A 25209-nucleotide genomic window follows, 5' to 3' on the forward strand; every position below is an offset into this window, starting at 1 on the left:
TATATACGGTATTATATTTTCAAGAATCTCTTAATTTAGTGATTGACTATATGTAGAGAATTGTTTTTCATAAAGTGCTGAATTTATTCAGGATGATTCTGAATTGATTTCACTGTTTATTCAACTACAAGTGATCAGAAATTGGAATCATTAATATAGACATATACTCAAGAATTCACTGGGTAAGTGTTTTAATATCTGAAAAGGCTGATTCTATAATTACACATTTATTACAAGTTATGGCTATTATGGGAATACCTGTATAAAGATTGAGAATGCTTCAGCATATGTCTCTAATAAAATGAAATAATTTTTTACATATTATAAAACATTATAGGTATACCACTCTAAGAGAAGCAATAGTGGAGAGATCTAATTGTACTTTAAAAGAGATACTTAACAATCAGAAATGGGTAACAAAGACCCCCAGAGATTGATTATATAGCACTTTACTAACTTTAAATTTTAAAATGCTTGTGAACATTAACAAAAAAACCTATAGCTGCTGAGAGACACTGGGTTATAGAAAGTACTGATGAACTAAAACAGCCTGTTTTAAAGGTCTCCTAACCTTAGAATGGAAAACAGGAAATGTGCTGGGGGAAGGAATATACCTATATTCCCACAGGGGAAAAAGCTCTAGTCGTTCCAAATTGGTAGAAACCAGGTGGGGGCGACCCTCCTGAGGATCTCAATCACAGAAAAGGAAATAAAAAAAGACCAAGATAGGTAATGTATTTGTTGACCTCTTTATATGGGACTGGCTGAGACTTAAATATCCATGTGTAGTCAGTAAATTTTGTTGGCTACAAAGTCCTCAGGGCTTATCATGGTATTCTTTCATGGCATAGAATTTATATTGCAGTTTGTTTATAATCCAAATTAGCCTAGGAAAGACAGATGTCTTTTACCTGCTCAAATAAAGAGCAAAGAATCTTGGTTCTGGGTTAACTGCAATGTGCACCTTGCACATTCCATTATGTATGTTAATACAAAACACCTGTAAAAGATATGTTCACAGAAAATAACATCAAAAATAGTGGTTCTGGGAAAGATTCACCCTTAGGGATACTGAGACACCTGATATCACCCCAAACTGCCTCAATGTTGTTTGCTCAAGACTTCCAATACAGCTTCAAAGAAAGCTGCTGATCGCAGATGACCTCAATCCATCCAGCTACATTCGGATTCAGCCAGGACTTCACTTATGCCTAAGCTTTCTCAGAGTATAGAAACTGGACAAAAAAAAAAAAAAAAAAAAAAAAAAAAAAAAGCTACAGCTAGCTTTCCTAAGATTAAACATTCTCCAAATCTCTTTGGCCTCCAAGAAATAAATACTACATCCCAAATAAGCATGAAGCCATGTTAATAAACAAAGTTTTGGTTGTTCTATTGAGTGGAGGATGCTTATTATTATAAAGGGGTTGGTTACAAGTTATTAAATGATCTTGACTAGTGAGAAAACACGGAATAGGAGGCTACACTTGGGAATTTCTCTTTTCTTTTCTCTATCCTTTCTTTCTTATGTAATGGGAGAAGGGGTAAAAAGAGAAAGGGAGCAGGGACAGGATTTTACAAGAATAATAGGAAAGATAGATTGCTGAATCTAATGTTAAACCAAAAAGCAGCTTATAGCCATCATCTTACATTAATATGGATCTTTGAATATTGATACAAAGTTAAGGTTATACTTTGTTACATTTGTGTATTTTATTACATTGGTATAAGGCTTTGTATACTGATACAAAATTTGAAGTTATTTTTGTTACAACTTACTGTATGTTAAGTTTCAGCTCTTATAGTCATTTGAAGATGTAAAATTCTAGTCCTTTTAAAAGCTGCTATTACAAAGTGTTCAGGATAAATATGTACTACAAGTTGATAAAACAGTCAAACCTACAGTCAAATACTGGACCAGTTTATCACAAAATATGCTTCCTCAGTTAAACAGGCAGTAAATAGCTAAGAACAAAGTTTATCTACTCATATGGTATTGATACATAGTCTTCCAAAACCTCAAAGACCAAACAGAATATGGCATTTATTTTTATTTATTAAAGGCCTTTTTTGACAAGACATGTCAGCTTCTGACAGCACCCCATTCAACTTGGAAGAAGAGCATCGAAGGACCTCCATTTAAAGACAGCTTCAATTATGGCAAGCTAGCCATGGGGCAAAGAAAATGCCCTAACTGCAGCATTCTGCAGACAGAATACTGTCCAAAATGGACAAAACTCGGGACCAGGCAAAGTCAACTGCCAAGCTCTTGCCAATACAGGGTAATTAAGTCCTTCATAATTCCTGCTTAACAAAAGTTTGTCAGATATACTGGTCCAGAAGGCTGAAGACAGATGCTCCAATGTTACAGACTTTTCTGGGGGACTGCTCAGGCAGCCAACAATGTCTGTTATTTGGATAATTTTGGAAGCAGCTTGCTTGTGCTTCCTAGATAGTCAGGTAATATTTATTCCTTCTCAAGTCTCTGGTGGGGTTGAACACTAGATAGTGTCACAATTAAACTAAGGTACAAAGAACTTAAGAAAATGTTTTAGTTTCAGGAGATGTTTTAAGGATGGTAAATCCAATTTATGAAGGCTGGAGTAGGTGAAAGTTGTAGGTATTTTAAGGTTGGTGATAAAGATTAAAGGATCTAGTAGTTTTCTTTTTTTTTTTTTAAATGAAAACGGGAGGAAATTTTAAACAGGTGTCTTAAAATTGTAAGTGCAAGCTATGAAAGTTAAAGGATTTAATTGCTTAAGATAGTAATAAGAAAAGTACAGAACTGTGAACTCACCAAGATAGGACAAATAGAATAGTTTCTTATAGGTGCCAGATACAAATGGATTGGGCATTGTGAATATAAGTACACAAGAGATTTCATAATTGTTTAATAATTGTCTTTATTGAATGCTACAGCTAACTGCTGTAGGAAATAAAAGGCAAACAGGTTTTTCAGTTACCTGGGTGGGGGTCGCAGATAGAGACCACAATGAGGTAAAAGGAGAGAAGCTTGACCAGCAGCAAGTGTCAGAATGAAAATGCCTCCCCGAATACCAGACTGTTGGAGCAGAAAGAGCCCAGGAAGATTCAAACAGCAAATATTTGGGAGAACAGTTGGAGAAGCAACCAGTTTACTGCTACAGAATTAATTAGTTTAATTCCCCAGTAACTACGCAGAGCCTAATAAATCATAGTTTTGTTTCTCAATTGATAGACAGGGATAAGCCTAATTCTTTTATTTTACATTGACGTTTAGAGAACATTATTGTGGTGGGGACTTGTGCACCCTGGACATGAGAATGTGAGAATGTAACTTCTGGGTGTGTTTTTTCTCCTTCCGTGTATGTTGCGGTGACTGAACTCAGGTTGTTAACCTTACCCTGCAATCACTTTCACTTGTTGGGTCATCTTGTCAGTACTAAGAGCAACTTAAAAAAAAAAAAATTATACACTTGGAATCATACTCACATTTGAAAGATGTTCTTGTTCTCAATTGTATATTGTGCCTGTTAGGGTAGTGTCAGTGGACACCAGTTCCAGATGACAGCATGTGGCATGGGTGTTGGGAACCTTACCCCAGTACTCATGAGCAGTGTTCTTAACCCGAGTCCTCCCTCTAGCCCCATATTCACATTTTTTTTTTTTTTTTGGTTCTTTTTCCGGAGCTGGGGACTCAACAGGGCCTTGCCTTCCTAGGCAGCGCTCTACCACTGAGCTAAATCCCCAACCCCCATATTCACATTTTAAGGTACCAGTTTTCTTTATTTTTATAGAAATAGGAACTTTTAAAAAGGCCAAGGAGTAGGCTGCACGTAAATACTACCACTCAACATATGGAAAATTTCTCACATCCTAAAACACTCGCTGCTCAGCAGCAAGCCCTGAGGCAAAGGTTACAGGCTATTTTTTACCTGTTCTAGTTTACATGAAGAGAGCCGTACAGTGTCCTCTTCTGGGTCTAGCTCCTTTAGCTGAGTATACTAAGTTACTCACTGGTAAATACATTAGCAATTTTCCTTTGTGTGGATGTTAGCGGTTTGTCGGATTTCTAATTGATGAATCTTTCAAATATTTGGTACTGTAAACACAACTACTCTAAGTATTTAAATATAAACCTTTGGAGCCTCATGGTTTTGTTTCCTTGGGTAGCAAGACGACTGAACTGTGTTATGGACGCGCTGAACTTAGAAGCAGCAGCTGTGCCATTTTCAGTCCTGTTCAGAGTTCTAGCTGCTCATCTCTATATAGCACTTGATATTGCTATTCTGTCCCTCTGTGGGCCATTTCAGTAGGTATACAGTGGTACCTCATGACTGATGGTCTTTAGGTTCTTTTGTGTATGTATCCACTGGTGTATCTATATTTGTGATTCTGATAATGTTCTGAGATCAAACCTTAAGAAATATTAAAACACCCATCCATGTATGTGTCAGGCTAGATCATTTTACTTATTCAGGTCCTTGGGCTTCTATTGCAGGAATGGACTCCCCAGCCCAGGCAGAACATTTCAAAGTGGTAAGTTAGTTGAAAAATCCAAGAGTTCCTCTCAACTTTTAAATTTTCAAGATACACAAGTTAAAAAATGAAAATAAACATATATAAAGCTCTCCTAATACTTAACATTTTACATATTACTTTTATGTGTTGGTGGATACAGAACTGGATCATTTGAAAATAAGCACCAGACATCATGTCTCACATGAATACTAAAAAATAAGATGTTTTTTATGTAGGGCAAGTTTATCATTACACAAATTAACAAGCTCTATCCAGTCTACATAATCTCTCAGTTTCTCTACCTTTTTCTCCCTTACTTTTTTTCTAAAAAGGGCAGGATCTATTGTAGCACAGGTTACCCTCAGAATCATAGGAATCATCCCGACTTTCATGTGTCTAGATTACAGGCATGAACCACCATGCTCAGCTAGTCAAAAATCTCTTTTATTTATATCTAATTAGACTATAAACATGGTTATTGGTTAACCAAAATCTTTAACTTTTTGAGGAAATTCAGCCAGTTATTTTGTAAAATGAAATTCTGAACTTACCTTATTGTCTATAAACTGGAATTTGGGAGTAGATTCACTACAGGCCTATTTTTGAGATGGATCCGTTATGTGATTTAAAGTCACACTTTTACAAGTGTGCTTTGTGTAAAGCTTAAAAAGGCTGCCAAGGCAGGTGTTGAACTTCAAATCCACCTCAGCTTCCCTACTACCCTCAATTATGGGGCTGGAACAGTCACCACGCCTCACAAACACTTGAGGAAATAACTTTTACAATGCTGGGAACTAAAACTCGGTATCATACCGGGGGAGGGGGGGGTGCTTTAATCCAACCCTCAAGTCATTCAGGACCCTAAATATAACTCACACCTCAATTTTGCTAACTATAATTATTTTCACGTTACTCTCACAGTTCAAAAGAAAAAGATAAAGTAAAAAAAGACTGTAACAATGGTGTTCTGGAAATAGGGTGGCACCACATACAGTTATTCCTTCATTCATTTTGGCTTTGTCCCAGGCATTACTGACGCACTCTTCTATAAATGTGTTCACTTAGTAAACTGGAAACTTGAGTGCCTCCACCTAACCTTAAACTTGTGAAGCACATGCCTCAGACTTACAAATGTTTCAGCATTGAGATAACAGGCATAATCCACCATGCTTTTGTTCCTTTCTGCTGTTAAAAAAAAATAAAGTTAAAACTATACCTGCTGGTTTGTGCTGTGCCTATGTTCCCAACATTTAGGAGACCAAGTCAGGAAGTTTGCAATTCAAGGTCAGGTAAGGACACATAAGCAAAATGTCATCTCTAAAACTCAGAAATCTATTATCACACAATTAGTTTTCTGCTCTTTTACATTCACAAAGGGCCAAATTTTTGGGACTGACCCCCCACCCTTTTGAAATAATACTTAAACAGGGTTTCGTTGTTCACATCAATAATCTTGGGCAGTGAGGCAAAGGCTCAAAGGTCCAGGAGTTCAAAGTCATACCCAGTTACACAGTGAATTCTAGGTCAGCTCACACTACATGAGATCTTACTCTCCAAAAATTGATCCTAATATATATTAACTTTACTAGTTAATATATTACTTCCCCTGTATTCTAGAAGAACAAAAGGTGTTAACTATTAGGTGGTCAAGAGTAGGGAATTAGCTCTTTAATGCAGAAACTGCTGGTTTCAATATGTTGGTTACATATTGTTTTTATTCAGGCTTGTCAATTAAAAAATACAAACAAGCAACTCTTAGCTGCTTCTACAAGTTCAATCTTTCCTTACAGAAGCTGTTAAACACAGCTCTGAAGTAGTGTAGTATAATCAGCAAGAGGTTTTGGTGGGGCAACAGTCCATCTGGAATCCACAATTAAATATTTACTTCCTTTGGTGCCTTGTACAGAAAGGCACTGTTAAGGATGTTACAAAATAGAGAATACCCACAGCAAATAGTTCTAGTGACAACTTACTGAACAAGTTACAGTAGTGGTGGTGATTCTTTTCATTTTATTTTTTTTTACACTTAGAGTATAGTCTTTAAACTATGCACACATACCCCCTGCACACACAAAACAAGTGCTTTTATGAAACAGTCCCTGCCCCCATCCCCCTCAATATACTGAACGCAGCAGTTTAATAGAACAAAAAACCAAAACCAAAAACAACAAAAAAAACCAAAAACAAAAATCAAGACAAGTCTGATTTCAAAATTTCAATATAAAAGCAAAAGTATGTAATCCAACAGCTGTTCAACTTCCAACTCTAATAGGCCCCAAACAAAACAGCCCCATATTTAAATTTCTCCAGCACACAATCCAGTAGAAATGCTCAACTCTAATCAACCAATAATAACCAATGTGAACAGAACCTTAGAAGTTATACTGCTTCCCTTTGCTCTTTTATAGTTGGAGGCACAGGTATTAGGAGATACAAAAGTCAAAGGAAGAATTATAAAGAAAAAGGATTTCCTAAAGCTGCTGCTGTTTGGAATAGAAAGGAAAACAGTATTTTACAAATGTTCAAAAACTGCAAGGCATCAACACAATTCATTCACTATCGCTCCTAAGAAATAGAGAACAGTGTCTCATAATATAAACTGTTACGTTCAGGTTCACAAAAAACTATGGATGTAGTTTTAGGCTTCATCAAGGAGAGCAGGTTCAGTTCAGATCATTGGGTACTAGACATCTAGCCTGACTGGATTGGTGTCTAGAACTGTTCACTGTCATCTGAACAGCTGTAAACTAAAATAGCATGAACGCCATAGGAAGTTTAAGGATTGAAGGTATGTACACAGCTAGTTAGATCTCCCCTGCTTCACGCTCTTCAGAGCTCCTCCTGTCTTCTGATCTGCCATTAGCACTCTCATAGGACCGCTTCTTATCTTTTCGATCTCGGTCACGGGGTGATCTGTCTCTTGAACTCCTGTCTCTGTCACGTGATGCTAAGTCTTGATCTCTGAATCTTTCTTTTGAGGATCTGAAAAATATTAATTTAAGGAGCAAAATATGTTGGGACACCCAAAATCCAATGAAAAAATAGGATCAATATTAAGTTTCTGATAGCTGAAGAAATAGGTAAGAATAAACCTGAGAAGAGAGTTTCTTATAGAAGAGGTCCTACTATAGCTGATAAGAGCACCAAAACAAAATTGGGAACAACAGATAACTATATAGTTAAGAGTAAAAGAGCCTACACTAAATAATATATTCTTAGTATTCCAGAGATAATCATAAAGTTTCTTCAATTAATTAAAAAGGTATAAAAACAATATATAAGTAATTGCTTTTATAAGAGGAAAGTATCAAGATTCCAAACTGGATGGTAAACAATGAATTTGTATAGCAGTCATCTCTTCTGTGCTTAAATGACAAACAATAAGGATTTGAGGTGTTGTAAATCACATGCAAGCTCAGGTCATATGAGTTGTTCTTTTCTATCAACTATAAAAATGAGAAAAAAAATGCAGAACCATCCATAGCTTTCTGGTTTTACAAAAACAGGTTTTCAGCCACCTCTGTCCTACAGGCAGTATGTTGTAAACTAGGTAAGAGAACTACTCAATAATATGGCTTTAAATAACCATTTGCTAATTTAAAAATCTGCTTTATTCTTTGAGTGGATTCATTAAAACCAAAATGTCGGGTATCAAAAATGATCATGTTATAATAAAATCTTAACTGCTCCTAATACTATTATGTCCAGTCTCATCCCATCTTCAAAGAAAGGTACATAAACAAAACACCTTCGTATCAGAAATGCAACCAGAAAAAACAAAAACACAAACACATTATGTAGAATCTAACTATATTGGTTAGCATAGAATATATACTTTTAACACCTAAAATGAATTAACAACAAATATTACATTTATTTAGTTCTTTACAGGTGATACAGAACGTTTACACATAATTTATCTCAATCAAGGTTTAGAATTATGATCAGAGGCACTGCCAAGTCCTGCTTAATACTTTTTTTTTTTAAGTTGGAGTTTAAACTTGGGTCTCAATATGCTATGTTTGCATGCTACTAACACAGAAAATACAATACTTTCAGAAAAACATAAGGCAAGATAGAAAATACTACTATAACCAGTTTGAAAAATATAGATACGGAGAGTATTGTAGTTTGGATATAAAACAGTCCAAAAGGCTAGTGTACGTTGAAGACTTGAAACTGGTGATGGTGCTACAGAAAAAGGTGACTAGGTCATAAAGATGGTACAACCAATGAATTAATCCACTGCAAGTTCACAGCCATTAGGAGACGGTTTCTGGCAGGAGGAAACAGGTCAAGAGGGGTGTATTTTATTTTAACTTGTACCTGTTCCTTTGTTCTCTATTTCCTCTGCCATAAGATTGAGTCACTTGACTCTATTACAGGCTCCATGTCATGGGGTTCTGGTTAGACATGGGCCCAAAAGCAATTCAAAAATGGCCGTGAACTGAAATCTCACTTTCACTTCATAAAAGTTTGCGCTAAAAGAAAGTCCCTCCTCAATTTTTTTCAAGTACTTTGTCATAATACAAAACTATGGCAACAGAGATTAAAATTTAAAAAGCTTGAAAAATCAACACCAATCTCAAGCATTCTTCTTGAAGTTATATAATCATTTCCCCCTTTTGTTTTCTGAATCAAGGTCTCTCCCTAGCCCAGGCTGGCCTCGATGTATGCCAAGGCTCCTGTGCTTCAGCCCCTCAAAAGTTATCATTTCAGAAGCTCGTGCTTAAAAAGCATTTTACAAGACATAAAACCACATTCCAAGTCTACACAAGCCATCTTCAAAGCTTCTATTAATGATAGAAATGATCACTAAGAACAATGACATTAGATGCTGGCAAGTCCCTGAGGTCAGTGATAACTGAAAAAGAACAAAGACAAGGACTAATGTTTGTTCAAGATTACAAATATCCTCCTACACGACAATGGTTACAGATTACTAGTGAAAACCTAATAAGCCAAATATTCCTATTACCTCTATTTAATGAAATATATAAAAACAGATGAAATATAATTAAATATTGGCAAAGAATTCTGAACCCAAGTAGTCTGACTTTGAAGTCTGTACTACATGACAGAACACCCAAAAAATATAAAGTTGCAGAAGGTCCTCACTGACCTGTGGGAACTGTTGCCAAGACAAGGTTCATATAGACAACCCACTTGTAGTAGCAGAGATCAGTATTTCACATCAAGGATAAGGAAACAGCAAAATGTCAAGACTTTTAATGGACTCTTTTTACCATCAAAAACACTAAACTCACATGTATATCAATAATTTGATGTTATATATATGAAATAACAAGTAGCAATCATTTGCTTTTTTGTTAAAAACAATGATGTTTTAAAAGTAATTTGAATTCAAAGATATGAAATACTCTTGAGAAAAGCAAAATTTTTAATAGTTTTACAAAAATAATCCTCTTTTGAACATGCTGAATATGGTGGGAAGTTTTCCTATATAAATAAACTTCCCAAGTTCAGGAAGCCTCAGATGACACAATGACAGGACAAGACTCCCCACCCAGCCCTCCCTTCTCCATCACCAATAAAGACAAGGAAGAGAAACATCAGAAAAATGACAGCTGAGCAGGTCAACACAAGAGTCATCTGAATCCTTTATCACCTAACATTGTCCCATTCTCAGATTTAGTGTGCAGATTTAGAATCATAAATAACATTACAAAAAAAAAAAAAAAAAGTCTGTTTCTGGACACTGCACTGAGGACAAACCTAGTTTTGAAATGTAAGAAGCCTACAGATATTTTCCTACTTGTTAAATTACAACCAGTTATTCAAGCCTGATCCATTACCTAAATCCATTTTTTAAAAAATCCTTCTGAAAAATTTCCTCATCTAAATTTATGTCATTTACCTACGACATCCAGTTTATCACTTTATAATCTGTGGCCAAGCATTCTCCCACACAGAAAACGCCATAGAGCAACATGAAAATGGTTATTTATATACACTATTATTACTTTGCTATTTTTTAACAAGCCTAGCACAGAGGAAAGTATCTAATTCATAAAGCCAGGCAAGGCATCATATGCCTATAATCCCAGCACTCAAGAGGAAGCTGAGGCTAAAGGATGAGTATGAGGCCAATTTGAGCTACATAAGACCTTGGCCTCCTGACCTCCCCTGCAAACCCTCCCCCCTACACGCGCGCGCACACACACACGCACGCACGCACCCCTACCTAGTTAAAATCACTTTAAAGGACTACTTAGAACAAAGACAGAAATATATAAAATAAAATGTTGATTGAAAGCCTATTAAGAAACTCAGCTTGTGATTTCAGGGAGTGAGTGATTCAGTCAAATCTTCAGACAAAGACTTTGCTGGCTTTCTGAGGGTTTAATTTATATGGAGTAAGCCACAGAAAATTTAAGACTAATAACTAGGAACTCCAAGTTTTGCCTCCTATATTTATCTAAGAATAGTTATCCAGGAGAGAAAAGGTAATCTTAAGTATAATTTATGCTCCATAGGATTATCATGTGACCTGAGTTTTGGGGACTTAACAGCTCCACTGCGTTCTAACACTTTGTTAGCTCTCTCTCACTAGATAATCAGGTGCAGTGTCTGCTCTCATTGCATCTTTTGAAGTTTCCTCCTATACTAAGGTGGTGTAGCTTCCTCCAAACTCAGAATCTTCCCATTACACTAAAGGTGAACACGAAAATGTATGATTTATATTGTAGATTAAACAACATAGTAGAATCTATTTGCTTGTTAGAAGTGCACCGAAGTGTGGAAACCAGGCAAACAAAGCTAAACAATGCTTTTAATGAAAGGACTTCTAAGAGTCCCCATTTGTTAATACATATTGGAGAACGATAAACAGAAAGCCCCACAACCCTCAAGAGTATTAGTACCTAAAATTATTTGCCTATAAAATAGTTTTTGTTTTGTTTTTTGTTTTTATCAGCTCCCCTCCCACCTCCCCAACATTCCAAGAAAAACAATAACCTCTGCACATACTGGCTTCAATTTCTTACTCTCGCTCACACATTAACTCTGCATGAACTACCCCATACAATCAGAAAAAAAAAAATGTACACACCTACAATTGAGTACATTATCAATATCAGGTGCAGGTTGCAAACCAATAATCTAAGCATAAGTAACATAATAAACAAAAGGCTAAATCATAAAGGTAGTTCCGCATCCTCTGATCCGCACTTCAGTACCTCCTCTTGGATCGCTCTCTGCTCCTATCTCTTGAACTGTGCCGACTTCTCTGGTGGCTTCGGCTGCGGCTTCTGCTACTGGACCGGGACCTGTGGCGATGGCGTTTCTCGCGAGATTTTGATCGAGTCCTCCTCTTGCGTTCTCGTGACATGGAGCGAGATCGGTGTCTGCGATGCTCTCTGGATCTAGATCTACAAGAAAATTATTTTATTGTTAGTACTACAAATCTAATTTACACTAAAATCTTTCCTTTAAAAAAAAGTTTTAATTTTTTTACTTTTAAAAAGTCGGTACGCATACACATAGGTCAAAGAACAAACTTTTGGGAGTCTCCTTCTACAATGTGGTTCCCAGGAACTGAACTCAGGTTATCAGGGCTTGGTGGCAGGTACTTTTAACCAGCTGATCCATCTCGCCAATACTGAGAAGTTATTCTTCAGTGCTGTACTTGATGGCGATTCTATTCTAAAAAACTATATGTGCAGTGGAAATAAACTGCTAATATGTTATTGGCTAGATACTGAGATACCAAATAAAAACAAGAATACTAGTTCTCAGAAGTCAATCAATAATATATAAATTTATATCAGTATACTAGGAATGTAGCTCAGTGGTAGAAAACTTGCTAACATCCAAGGGACTAATAGGATCCGCACCCACTAGTAGGGAAAAAGGGGAAAAAAAAAAAAAAGAAAAAAGGTAAGTGGTTGAAAACGCATGTGGCACAACCCTGAGTACTAGAGTACTAGAGCACAGACCTAATGCCAGCTCTGAAGACAGACAAGTGTAAGTTTAGACCACAGCCAACAAAACACGAAACACAAATTCCAGACAGGGACCAAAAAGGACAATAGCGGAACCCTCTTTTGGCCTTTGTAAAACACACACACACACACACAAATAGAAATAAAATAGGATAAGGGCAAATTGTGAAAATTGAGGCCAGCCAGGACTACGTATACATAGTGAGATCCTTTTAAGAAGAATGTATTTATTTCATGTACACTGTCACTCTCTTCAGACACACCAGAAAAGCACATCGGATCCCTTTACAGATGATTGTGAGCCACCATGTAGGTGCTGGGAATTGAACTCAAGACCTCTAGAAGACCAGTCAGTGCTCTTTTTTTTTTTTTTTTTTTTTTTCTTTTCTTTTTTTTGAGCCATCTGGGGACCAACCCAGGGCCTTTACTTCCCCTAATACAAATCTACCACTGAGCTAAATCCCTAACCCCCCAGTCAGTGCTCTTAACAGCTGAGCCATCTCTCCAGCCTACCTAACCTACTTCTAATACATAATCTAATGAAGCTTTTAAAAATGTCAAGATAATTATACATAAAATATTTACTAGGTACCTAACCCTAGCACATTTTATTTACAAGAGAAAAAAATAATAAAGTAAAATCAAGTTCCTTCATTGTTGGAGTTTACAGTTTACAAACAAAAGACCTACCTCTAGCAAAGAAATAAGTAAATGTAAAAGTGGGCAGTAATAGTTTACATAGAATGGGAAGAAAAGGATTTTCTGACAGAAGGCCATTGTAAATGGCCAAGAGAAGCAAAACAGCCAGTGTGGACAGGAGCACCCAGGTATAAAGTGATGGAATGGGAGCAAGTCCAACATGCTGAAGGAAGAAAGCTATTTGGCTACAATGAAGTGAGTAAACAGGAGCAACATTGAGGATTGACAAGCATGAGGATTCAGTATTTTATCATTCAAACCAGGAAGCTCTAAGCAGTGTATTACACAAAGTGAATGGAAGTATTATTGTGACAACAAAATCATCTCATGGCACTCGGTCACATGATCACTCTTGTCACTCCACCAAAAGCTATGGTACCAGGTAGGTACCACACACAGCTGTAATATCAGCATAGAGGAAGGAGGATAATGGACTCAAACTGCCTGAAGAACCTGACTAGTCTGCAGACACATGCCTGTAATCTTTCCTAACAGTCCAGAGGAAAGACAATGAGTTCCAGAACACAAACTGGAACCAAACAGGGCTATACTGTTGGCTCAACAAGGCTGAAAAAGAAAACCAAACAAATCCCATACAATATTGACAGCAAAAACCCAAGTAGATGGCTAACCCATTTGTATTTCCAACAGGTATGTTAGGAAATTGTTTCTTAAATGGAACATTCAAATTGGATTTTGTTTTTATTTCAAATTTCAAAATATGTTTTGCTTACTCATTTAATACCAGAGCAGTATGCCTAATTCTACTCTGAGAAAACTAAGTAGTAGTTCTGAATATGTTCTGAGCAGTTATTCTTCAATAGCAATGCTCAAACCTCAACTACCAAAGAGTCAGTGGTAATTTTTTTTTTTGTTTTGGGACAGAGTTCCTCTGTGTAGCCCTGGCTGTCCTGAAATTCAAGAGATCTGCCTGTCCCTGCCTCCTAAATGCCGGGATTAAAATCACGCAACACCACCACCTGGCTAAATCACTAATTTATTAATTCTCACTGGAGTTTAAAAGATATATAATCTAAAAAGCATACATTTGAAAAATACAGCTTTACTGTTTTATCCATCTACTACAGTACCTACCTTTTGGGATTCTTGCTATGTGATCGGGACCTAAAAAAAGAATATCTACTTTTAGAAAAGTGACTAAAATTTTTAAACTGGCACAATGTGCTGCTTAATGACATTCCTGAGTTCTGACTTTTATGTTACTTCTATAAAACAAGGCATATACTTGAATGAGTCTCCCCCAAAACAACAACAACAAAACTCTATAGAATTCCCTGCCTTCTCACAGAAGTTCTTTCAACTAGGCTGGCTTAGAAAAGAATGTACTTCTGGTGACAAATTGTGTGCTTATCATAAAAACTTAATTCTCCAAAACCCACTTCCTAACTAGAACAACAAACTATTTTTTCCTATAGCTTTTATACTGTGCTTTTTCTCTTCTGGAAACAGAAAAACGTTTCAAGATGTTAAAATGCCCATTTTTGAACCTACAGCTTCATACTACAGTTCTAGAAAAATGATATCAAGCTTACATCTTTGTCTGCTTACACAGCAAATTCTATTCTTTATAAAAGAATACAGAAAATTAGAATATAAGACAATTAGTACTTCTAATTGTTGTATGTGCTTGCATGTGAACTTGAGTGTGGATGACTTAAAATGTTAGAAACATTGGATCCCCTGAAACTAGAGTCACAAAAAATTGTTCCCTATCCAATGTGGATGTTAGCTAGTAACTGGACTCAGGTCCTCTGGAAGTGCAGGTACACGTTCTCAATCACTGAAGCTACCTCTCTAGCCCCAAAATGCTTATATTCCTTCCTATTTTTTTAAAAAAACATGTTTGCCTATATGTGTATATGTATGCTAATCATGTTTTTTAAAATGTGTTTTCCTATATGTGTATCTGAATGTTAACCATGTGCACGTGTGAGGTCAAAAGACACTGGCTCCCCAGAAATAGAGTTCTGTATGGATGGTTGTGAGCTACCATGTGGGTGCTCTCTTAAAAAACTACTGGGATATTTCTCCAACCTCCAAATGATCCAGCCCCAGATTATATTCTTCTACAGCATACTCTTCACATTTCCCAGTACAGTTGTCAGTACTCAATTCCAATTCCATGATTAGTACACTTCAGCAGTTTATTCTGTGGTATGAATGTATATGCAAGCATGTTGTAAAGTATGCTTTGGGCTGTCTTAACTATGGTTCCATTCATTCACTGTCTGTGCAACCAAGGGACAGATATATATCCTACCTTAGTTTAATCAATCATTTGTAAGAGAAGAATAGCAATATACATGTGATTTCAGTGTGAAATGTCCTCCAAAAATTCACATGCTGATGATCTGGTCCCCAACTGGTAAACCTAATCATCCAGAGCTAACTGAATCATAAGTATTCTTATCTAATCTTACCTAATGGATAAAAAACATACTGACAATTTTTTAATGTAGTCATGTATATTATAAGCTTGTGTACACTCATGGAGGCCAGAAGGTGTTAGCTCTCGTGGAGTTGGGAGTTACAGGCAGTTATAAACTGCTCAATGTAGAATTGAACTCAGGTCTGTTTCCTCAAAGAGCAGCAAATGTTCTTAGCCATTTCTCCAGCCCCTACTGACAGATTCTTAAGTTGACAGTACTGTTGTTAGGCTACAGAAAACACTAAGTGCAACCTAGTTCAAAATGTAGGTTCTTGAAGGGTGCATATTATTCCTGGATCTGTCTGAAAACTTTCTGTACTTGCCTATCTTGAAGTAAGCAGCTTTTCTCTACCATGGCCCTTTTTGATCTTTTAACCACCATGATGTTCTGCCTCAAACACAGGCCCACAGTAATATAGTGATCAAACCAGGTGCTAAAACTCCTGAGTTCATGAGTCAAAATAAATCTTTATTTTTTTAAAGCTGTTTTCTCAAATATTTTATAATAGCAATGAAAATCTAACTAACATAGATCAGATAAACAAAGATATTGTTTAAAACAGAGCCTAGCATAAATAGTGAGTAAGTGACACACTTTTTTAGTTGATTATTTCAGGAGCAGTTAGAAATCCAGCTTAGGGGTTGGGGATTTAGCTCAGTGGTAGAGCACTTGCCTAGCAAGCACAAAGCCCTGGGTTCCGTCCCCAGCTCCATAAATAAATAAATAAATAAATAAATAAATAAATAAATAAATAAATAAATAAATAGAAAAAGAAAAAATCCAGCTTATATAATTTTACACTATTTTATAACTTTATTTTATAAACAGTTACAATACTTCTTCAACTTCACAATCTCAGAGCACTTAGAAGTTGTTTTAACTTTTTTAAGGTAGTCTTACACTACAGACCAGGATGGCTTTATACTAGGTACTCTCCTGAGTGCTAAGATTACAGATATGAACCACATCTGCTTTTTTTCTTTTCCCTTTTAGTTGGGGATGGGGGGGTGGGGGGAGATGAGAATTCACTATGTAACTTACTACACAGATTAAGCTAGTCTCAAAGCTGCAGGTCCTTCTACTTTAGTTTCTTATATGCTAGGATTACAGGTATGAACTACCATGCCTAGCTAAATATTTCCCCCATGCCTAGCTAAATATTTCCCCAATAAGATTATACTTTGCAATGAAAAGAAATTGAGGCTTTGAGGACTGAGATTGGTTTCTCAGTCTACCAGGGAAATGTGGGATAAAGATTTGAGCTTCAGTTTTTAAGAATAGTGCACTTGGGGCTCCCTGTCTGGGCATGTTAGTTGGCAATACTCCTGGTTCTTCATCTTCAGAGGCCCCAGTTCCTCTTTACTTCTTAAGAGTCAATTCCCTCTGGAAAACAGGGCCTGTCCACTGCTACATCCCAAGGGTCTATAAGGTACACAGTAGGTAAGCTATGAATGCTGTCAGGGCTTACTTCCTTGGCACTGAGGGGGAAACTCAGGCCCAGTAACCCCAGTCCTGGGAAGTCAGAGAAAAAGGATTAAGAGGTAATCCACTTTTATACAATCTACAAATATTGCAGTCCTACAAACAATATGAGGTCATCTGAGTCAAGTCTTATACTGAGAATTCCAACATTATTTAAAATGCTATGTACACTATTATAAATACTAGATTCCTGAACAATATCTCTAGACAGATCAACCTAGGACTAGTGACAAGTACTTGAAATCTCTGCATTCAGGCTTGAGTTATACAAGACCTGGGTTTAACAAGCAAGGAATCTAGATGTGGTATGTGACTTTTAACCCTAGAACAAGAGGCAGCTGGAAGCCTCTCTATGAGTTGAAGGCCAGCCTATCCTATATAGATCTAGGACAGCCAGGGGTATATAGAGAGACAATGTCTCAACAAAAATAGTGATATCAACAATAAATTTATATTTAGTTGCGAGAAGTTCCAAAGAACAGTCTCTGACTTAAATATATGCATATGCACAAAAAGATACAGACACACACCACACAAACAACAAAAACATCTGGAATGGTGGGGAAAACCTCAGGATAAACTAACAAAGAGAAAGTTCTGAGGTAAAACTTGCTAAGTGGAAAACACAGGAAGAAATAGGGGAAGGAGCAAGACTGAGCAAAAGAGAGAAACAAAGGATTTCTCAAAACATAATCAACAACATAGCATTGTAGCTTTGCCCTTAAAGTCAAAAAGATTGCCAGCTAAAATCCAGCAACACCAGGGACCAGTGAAATGGAGACAGACAGATAGACAGACGCACACGCGCCTATGAAATGCAAACTAAAGTTCAACTAAACTGAAAGTAATATGCTCAGAGCTTTTCAGTTAGAATGACCAATAAATTTAATTATTTTTGAGATATATATTAACTCTGAGAGAAGGTACTGACTATCAAAGACATAATACAATCAGAGAAAAAAATCAGAACACTTAAAGTTCTGAACAGGTGCTATAAAAACAATGTTGCCACATTTGTGCCATGAAATTTGAGCTGCCAATGGGTAAAAAATGACTAAGAAGGATGTTTATAAGCAGATGTGTGTATGATCAAGCTGCATCAAGTTAATGGATTTTTATGATTTATGGGCCCACAGAGTGTGGTGATGCATACCTTTAATTCCAGCACTCAGGAGACAGAGGCAAGAGGCTGTCTATAAGTTCAAGGCTAGCCTGGTCTACATAGTGAGTTCCAAGTCAGCTAGAACTACACAGAGAAACACTGTTTCAAAAAATGTAACAAAAATTATGGTTCCTACAATTGAGAAAATAATAATGCTTAACATAAAAACAAGAATTTCCAAATCTTTCCTCAAAAAGTATAAAATAAACAAAGGATGTCCTCGCCTGGCACATAACAACAACCAGGCGCAGGCCTAAGACCACCACCAAAAAAGAAGAAAAGGCCATAATTCTGTTTTATAACGATACAAATCTATCCTAATATGAATTAATCAATGGGTAGTAAAAGGTTTTACTGTAACTCATACAACCTGAAGACATGGAACATCCGTTATTCGATTTTCCTCAAATTTTGAGAGAAATCACATCAGTTTAGTTGACTAAGATTTGTTAAACACTGAACATCTCTAGCATAAAAAAAAAAAACACAAAACCAAGCATACTCAAAAACCTAGGATTTATAATATAAAATCATTTCAGATTTTAAATTAAGAGATGTTAAACAGGTTAGGTTTGTTACTCAGATTCCCAAATTCAAAAACCTCAAATTTCTAAACATGTCTGGTTTAAAGCATTTTACATAAATATGAGCTATTGAACCTATATTATTTCTATTAAAATAGTCTTGCAGAATAAAATTTTTTAGGACAAGTTTCAAAATTACCATGTCCAGAATCAATGGCATCTCCAAGTCCTGTCTCATTCAGGCTGGAGACGCACTTCAAACACAAGAACTATTTCTGACTCCCGACATACCTCCTCAGTTTCTCCCGTTCTTCTCTCTCCCTCTCTTCTCTTCGTTTCAGACGTTCCTGGTTTCTCTTCTCCTGCTTCTCAGCTACAACTCTCTTTAGGATAATAAAAATTACAAAACTGGTTATAAATTTACTGGGCAAATCCCTTAATATCTTTACCTTAAAACATAAATGGTTTCCCACATAGTACAATTAACATTAATATAATTTAAAATTTTGTCAGGTACTACAATTATTAGACTTCCAAGCTGGTCTTCCAGAATTGTGGAAAACAGGATGTTAGAAGTTTCATGTTTCACCATGGTTTTTTTTTTTTTTTTTACAAGTAGGAAAGGCAAGTATACCACTGAGCTCCAGTCCCATCATTCCTAATGACATTCAATAATTTAATTAATAATAATAGTATTATACTACATTGTCAACAGAGTCTCAAGACTGATAAATCAGAATAAGCAGTATTATTCTAAACCTAACTAATTACAGTACAGGGAAACTGAGACAAGAGGATTGATTACAAGTAGTTGAAGATCACACAGAGCTACGCAATGAAACCTTATCAATGAAACTAAAAGAAAACTGATACAGACCGAAAGAGTCAGGTTACCCAGGATAAAGCGAAGGGCATTAATTTAAAAAAATGTACCTTTAATTCTTCGAGCTTCTCTCTTATTTCAATAAATCCCAGATGCAATTTACCCCCAAAATGATCAGCAAGTCGTCGGTCATTATCATGAAGACCTAAATATGCAGAACAGACTTCACAGACACGAAGTTTCTGCTGTTGAAAGCTGGAAGCTGGCATAGAATTCCGATAAACTTCCTAAACAAAATCAAGAAAACCAATGTCACACAAATGTCCTTAAAACAATGCAAGAAAATATACTATTTTTAAATAAAATGTTTATAGTAAATCCTTTGAGAGACAGCTCTGTTGGAAGTCAAGACTTCAACTATCCTTTACTCCGCACCTCCCTATGATGCCAAGACAACAGATTAAAGGTTATCTTCATCAGGATTCAGATATTTATGCTCATGCATTTTATTTACAAGGTATTCTCAACACACATTGGTAAATTGGCCAATCCAATATCCTCTTTTCCTTTACTAACACAATCCTGGGTTTTTGTTTGTCTGTTTGTTTGTTTGAAACAGTTAAAAATACATTTTCCAAGCCTCTATGTAGCTTTGGCTAGGGTGATATAGATAAAAATAGCTGGATAGAATCTACTGTAAAAAGGGGTTGGGGATTTAGCTCAGTGGTAGAGCTCTTGCCTAGCAAGCGCAAGGCCCTGGGTTCGGTCCCCAGCTCCGAGGAAAAAAAAAAAAAGAATCTACTGTAAATGCCATGAAAACAATAATCTAATAGTTTCAAGTCAGGAAGGAACCGATAAAGCAAAAAATAAACAGCTTAAACTTTGGCTCCATTTTACCTGACTATATCGCTATAAGCTATGAATAAAGGAAAAAAATACACTTTATCTCAAAATAAATGTTTAGGGGGATTTTTATGTGTAGGTTTGAGTATATACACCTAATGTATGTGAGTGCTCACAAAGGCCAGGTGTGAGATCCCACGTAACCGAGTTACCAATGGTTGCAGAGTCATATTATATCCAACTGAATAGAATCTATGTGTAGAATGGGATTACAGGGGTGGTTTCTATGTGTACATGGAACTACATGTGCCAGAGTAGATGTGTGTTAAGGCTGGAAGCCAAATAGGAATCTACTTTTATTGCTCTCCACTTTATTTTTTATAAAATATTTAATTTTCTGTATACATGTGGCCTGAGTACATAGATATACACCATATAGATGGAGGAAGACATCGACATCACAGAGGTATCTGATCCCCTGAAACTAAAGTTACAAACAGCTTTGAGCTGACATATGGATGCTGGGAACCAAACCTGAGTTCTCTGTTAAAAAGCAGTAAGTGTTCTTAACTGTGGAGCCATTTCTCCACACTCCCCCTTCCACCTTTATGAGACAGGATCTCTCCAACCTGGAATTCAACCAAGAACTCTAGATTGGCTAGACTGATTAGACAGCAAGCTCTTGAGATCCACTAGGACTGGAGGTAAATTTTGCTGTAAACACCAACTCCCCCCACTTTAAATTTAAGATGTATGGTCCAGGGCTCAGGTCCTTATGCTTGTATGGCAAGAATTTTACAACTAAGCAATCTTCACAAATTTTTACAATTAAAGATATTTTAATATATACTTTATACGTAAGTATAAGGAGAAAAAGAGGTGCTTAGAAAGACACAATACAAGAGTATGAGTATGGGGTTCTTAAAGAATTGGTTTATTAGAGAACATTTTTAAAAAGTATATTTTAAGCATGAGAATTAAGATAATGGCAGTTAGGAAAGGAACAATATATAATCAAGTGTGGGTACTATCTTTTCCAGAGAACCATACTTCATTATCTTCACAATCAAAACACAAGATTTAGAAAAGTTTTGAAACTATTCTCTTCAAAGAGTTACTAAGAAACCTAAATGGCCTAAGGGATACCTGACATGTTTACAACTGATAAAGACCAAAGAAAAAACAGAATCTTAGATACATTTAGAAACAAGTAAATTTTAAAATGTGCTAGCCTCAGTGAAAATCAACTAACAGTAACACATCAAAATTAAGGTTTTAAACCACTGTGTAAAGTTCTGAGTTCACTATATATAAAGCCTTGTGCTATTCTAATTGTCCCTTTGTTTTGTTTAAGACAGTCTCCCTATGTTTGTGTGCATATCGTGAACTACAATCATGAGGAAAAAGGGATCATAGAAGGCAACATATACCATACAACAGTAACAACAAATAATGTATAAGCATACACATTTTTTTTGTTGCTGTTTTTTGGTTGTGTTTTTGTTTGAAACAGGCTCTCTGTGTAGTCTTGGCTATCTTGGAACTCACTCTGGGGTTGGGGTTTGGCTCAGTGGTAGGCGCTTGCCCTAGCAAAGCGCAAGGCCCTGAGTTTGGTCCCCAGCTCCAGAAAAAAAAAAAAAAAAAAAAAAAAAAAAAAAAAAAAAAAAGGAAAAAAAAAAAAGACAGTGCATAAGGAACTCACTCTGTAGAACAGGATGACCTACAACTCAAAGGTCTGTCTACCTCTGCTTCCCAAGTGCTGGGTATAAAGGTATGTGCCATCACCACCAAGCAAAGTATAATTTTTAAAAAGGTCTAACATCAATCCAAGCAGCTATTTCATAAGAGTAGAATACAAATAAATTACAGAACAAAGAGAAGAAAAATGTGAACAGAAACCACATTTGGTTGACAAGGGAAAATTAAAGTCAAAAGATTGGTTCTCTGCAGGGGAAAATAAAGCCAGTAAATATCCAGCTAGTCAAATCAGCAGAAAGAGCTGCAAGTGCCAGTCAGAGGTAGAGTATTTATATCACCAAGGCAAAGGAAGAAGGGAGGGTAAAGTTGCCAAATGAGAACACCCTTTAACAAGAAGCAGTATGGGGCTGGAGAGATGGCTCAGCAATTAAGAGCACTGGTTGCTCTTCCGGAGGACCTGGATTCAAATCGCAAAACCCATATTGTAGCTCACAAATGTCTATAACTCCAATCTGACACTCTCACATAGATATACATGCAGGTAAAGCACCAATGCATATGAAAGGTAGGTAAATAATATATTTTTTAAAAAGCAGTTTCTGAATAATTTTGTCAACAAGTAAAATGTAGAAATTCCATGAGACAAAACTTTCGAAGTGACTTAAAAATGAAAAAAAAAAAATTTGAATTCTATAAAATTGTTCAAGAATGTAAATTTCTGATTGTTAGGCTATTCATTCTAAGATATTATTTCACCCTATAGCTCAGGTTGGCCATGAACTAAAAGTAATAGTGGTCATCCCACCTGAGTGCTGTGACTCCAAGAATGAGCTATATGCACCTGGTCAGAATTTACCTTTTAACCAAACTTTCCCATAAAAAGCAAAAACAAAAAACCTAAGCTTCATTCTTGAATAGCTTCTGGTACAGTCTATCAAGTAATTACAGGAGAAAAATATTGAGTATATGATATTACTTTTAGAAACAATAGAAAATTTACAAACTAATTTTATAAATTGGCACTATATATACTGATACCAAGCCAAAAACCAAGTTATGGACAAGTCAGAATGGCTGGGAGAAAAGAATACTGGCTGTTTGGAAGGCTGAGGCAGGGAGATCACAAGCTCAAGGCAAGACTGACAAACTTCTAACGTCCTGTTCTGTCCAAAAAGGAAACTTAAAAATATGGGGATAAAACCTGGTGGTGAACGTGCATGCCTTTAATCCCAGCACTTATGAGGCACAGGAAGGCAAATCTCTGAGTGTGGGACAGCACATGCATTAGGCTTTTTGTTTCTTTTTTTTTTTTTTTTCTTTTTTTTTTTCACTGGGGACCGAACCCAGGGCCTTAAACGCTTGCTAGGCAGCGCTCTACCACTGAGCTAAATCCCAACCCCAGCTTTTTTTTTTTGTTTCTTAAATTAGTATTTTTAGATGCCTTAGGGTCGTGACTGTGGTATGTATATTACATATGTGTTATAAAGAGCAATGACAAATTTTTCCTTTTATCCTGCTTCACCTCAACATTAAGACATGGAAATATGCTGAAGAAGGTACTAAAATTGCTTCCTTCTACTCTGCTTTTCCACACTAGTATATAGAATGGAAAAACAGAAAAACTACAGCAGAATAGAAGAAAAATTAGAATGTACTCCAAAGAGATTTGAATGATAAAGGCTTCATTTTTCTGGCTTCTTCTTTTGGGGAGGGGGTAACAAAAACAATCTCACAACATTTATTGTCACCTAATAATTAATATGCAAGTAAAACAAGATGAGTAAATGTAGCTCCCAGCAGAAGACACTTTTAAAAACACTGAACTGCCTTCTCTACTTTCCCATGCTTGACCTTGCTAGTTGGAAACACTTTGGAGCAGAGTAATATTATCTCCTTTTAGCATTACCCAACCCAGTTTTTTCTTGACTTTGTTTTAGAATGAATTTCTTCTGCATCATCTAATATGAGGTTCATGTACTCATCAAAGCCAATAATACAACCCTCTATCCACATATTCACTTGTTCATACAGCCACGCTCGAATCCTAGATCTATTTTGCAAGTATCTGAAGATAAGGTTGATGGGCTACATAAACCATCACCTTCTGCACCTTCTGGCCCTGGCCGAGGTAAGCCATGGTTAGAAGTCACCTGGCTTCTTTTTCTTTCTTTCAAGACAGGGTCTTTTTCTTTCTTTCAAAACAGGGTCTCAATAAATCTATGATCCTCTTGCTCTGCTTTCCAACTGCTGAGATTATAGTTGTGATCTACTTCACCTGCAGATCTGTACTTTCAAAAACCAAAATATTTTAAATTTGTTTTGAAGAGATACCATGACTACAGCAAATCTTGTAAAGGGAAAAGTAAATTGGGCTGCCTTATAGTTCAGAGGACTGGTTCATTATCATCTTGGTTTGAAGCACGGCAGTATTGGGGCACAAACAACTCTGAAGAGATAGCCGAGAGGCATCTGGATCCCCAGGGAGCAGGAAGAGCAAGTAAGCCAATCACCTGGGCATAACTTGAGCATCTGAGACCTCAAAGTCCACCCACAGTCTTTGAACACCACCACACCTACTCCAATAAGGCCACACCTAATAGTGCCTATGGGGGAAACCCTATCCTAGTGCACTAGGAGCCTATGGAGGCCATTATTAAACCACAAGAGTACCAATTAAAACAATTTGTTTACATGATAAAAGATTATGATAAAGACCTATACCATAAAATAGCAAATTGTACTGCTACAGGAAGTAAACTCACTATGGAAAAAAGTAGGTAGCACAGTGTATACAGGTGTGTTAGTTTTATACAGGTAACTACTAGTTTAATTACAATAAAAAATTCAATATAGCAACACTTCCAATTGTCAAAAAAAAAAACAAAAAAAAACCCCAAAACTTTGAAACAGAATCCTACAGTAAAACAGCAACTGCTTAAGCATTTCTAAAGTGATTTAATTTCCTTTAATAAAATTTTTAATAATTGAGTGAAATATATATTCTCTAAAAAGTGTAGATACTAACATTTGACCTCTATTAAGAATTTACCTCTTTCCAGGATAACTG

The 25209-nt window shown here is 36.3% G+C and overlaps 1 protein-coding gene and 1 pseudogene across 10 annotated transcripts in view; both read right to left on the reverse strand.

The window, feature by feature from the left end:
• Nucleotides 1-6192: 6192 nt before the first annotated feature.
• The window catches only part of LOC116903941 (putative RNA-binding protein Luc7-like 2), a 57429-nt gene continuing 38412 nt past the window's right edge, over nucleotides 6193-25209 (reverse strand). For 7 of the 10 annotated variants that reach the window (XM_032906723.1, XM_032906731.1, XM_032906726.1 and 4 more), the window contains 5 exons: nucleotides 19712-19888; nucleotides 19070-19161; nucleotides 14256-14285; nucleotides 11697-11888; nucleotides 6193-7479 (listed from right to left, as the gene is read on the reverse strand). In XM_032906723.1, the coding sequence (XP_032762614.1) occupies nucleotides 7302-7479; nucleotides 11697-11888; nucleotides 14256-14285; nucleotides 19070-19161; nucleotides 19712-19888 (669 nt within the window). In that variant the 3' untranslated portion in view covers nucleotides 6193-7301. Of the gene's footprint in view, nucleotides 7480-8290; nucleotides 11889-14255; nucleotides 14286-19069; nucleotides 19162-19711; nucleotides 19889-25209 lie in introns of those variants that run through there. The other 3 variants (XM_032906727.1, XM_032906722.1, XM_032906728.1) reach the window with 2 other exon arrangements.
• On the reverse strand, nucleotides 23680-24945 carry LOC116903945 (annotated as a pseudogene).

Source organism: Rattus rattus, chromosome 6 (assembly GCF_011064425.1).
Source record: "Rattus rattus isolate New Zealand chromosome 6, Rrattus_CSIRO_v1, whole genome shotgun sequence".
Taxonomy (NCBI): Eukaryota; Metazoa; Chordata; class Mammalia; order Rodentia; family Muridae; genus Rattus; species Rattus rattus.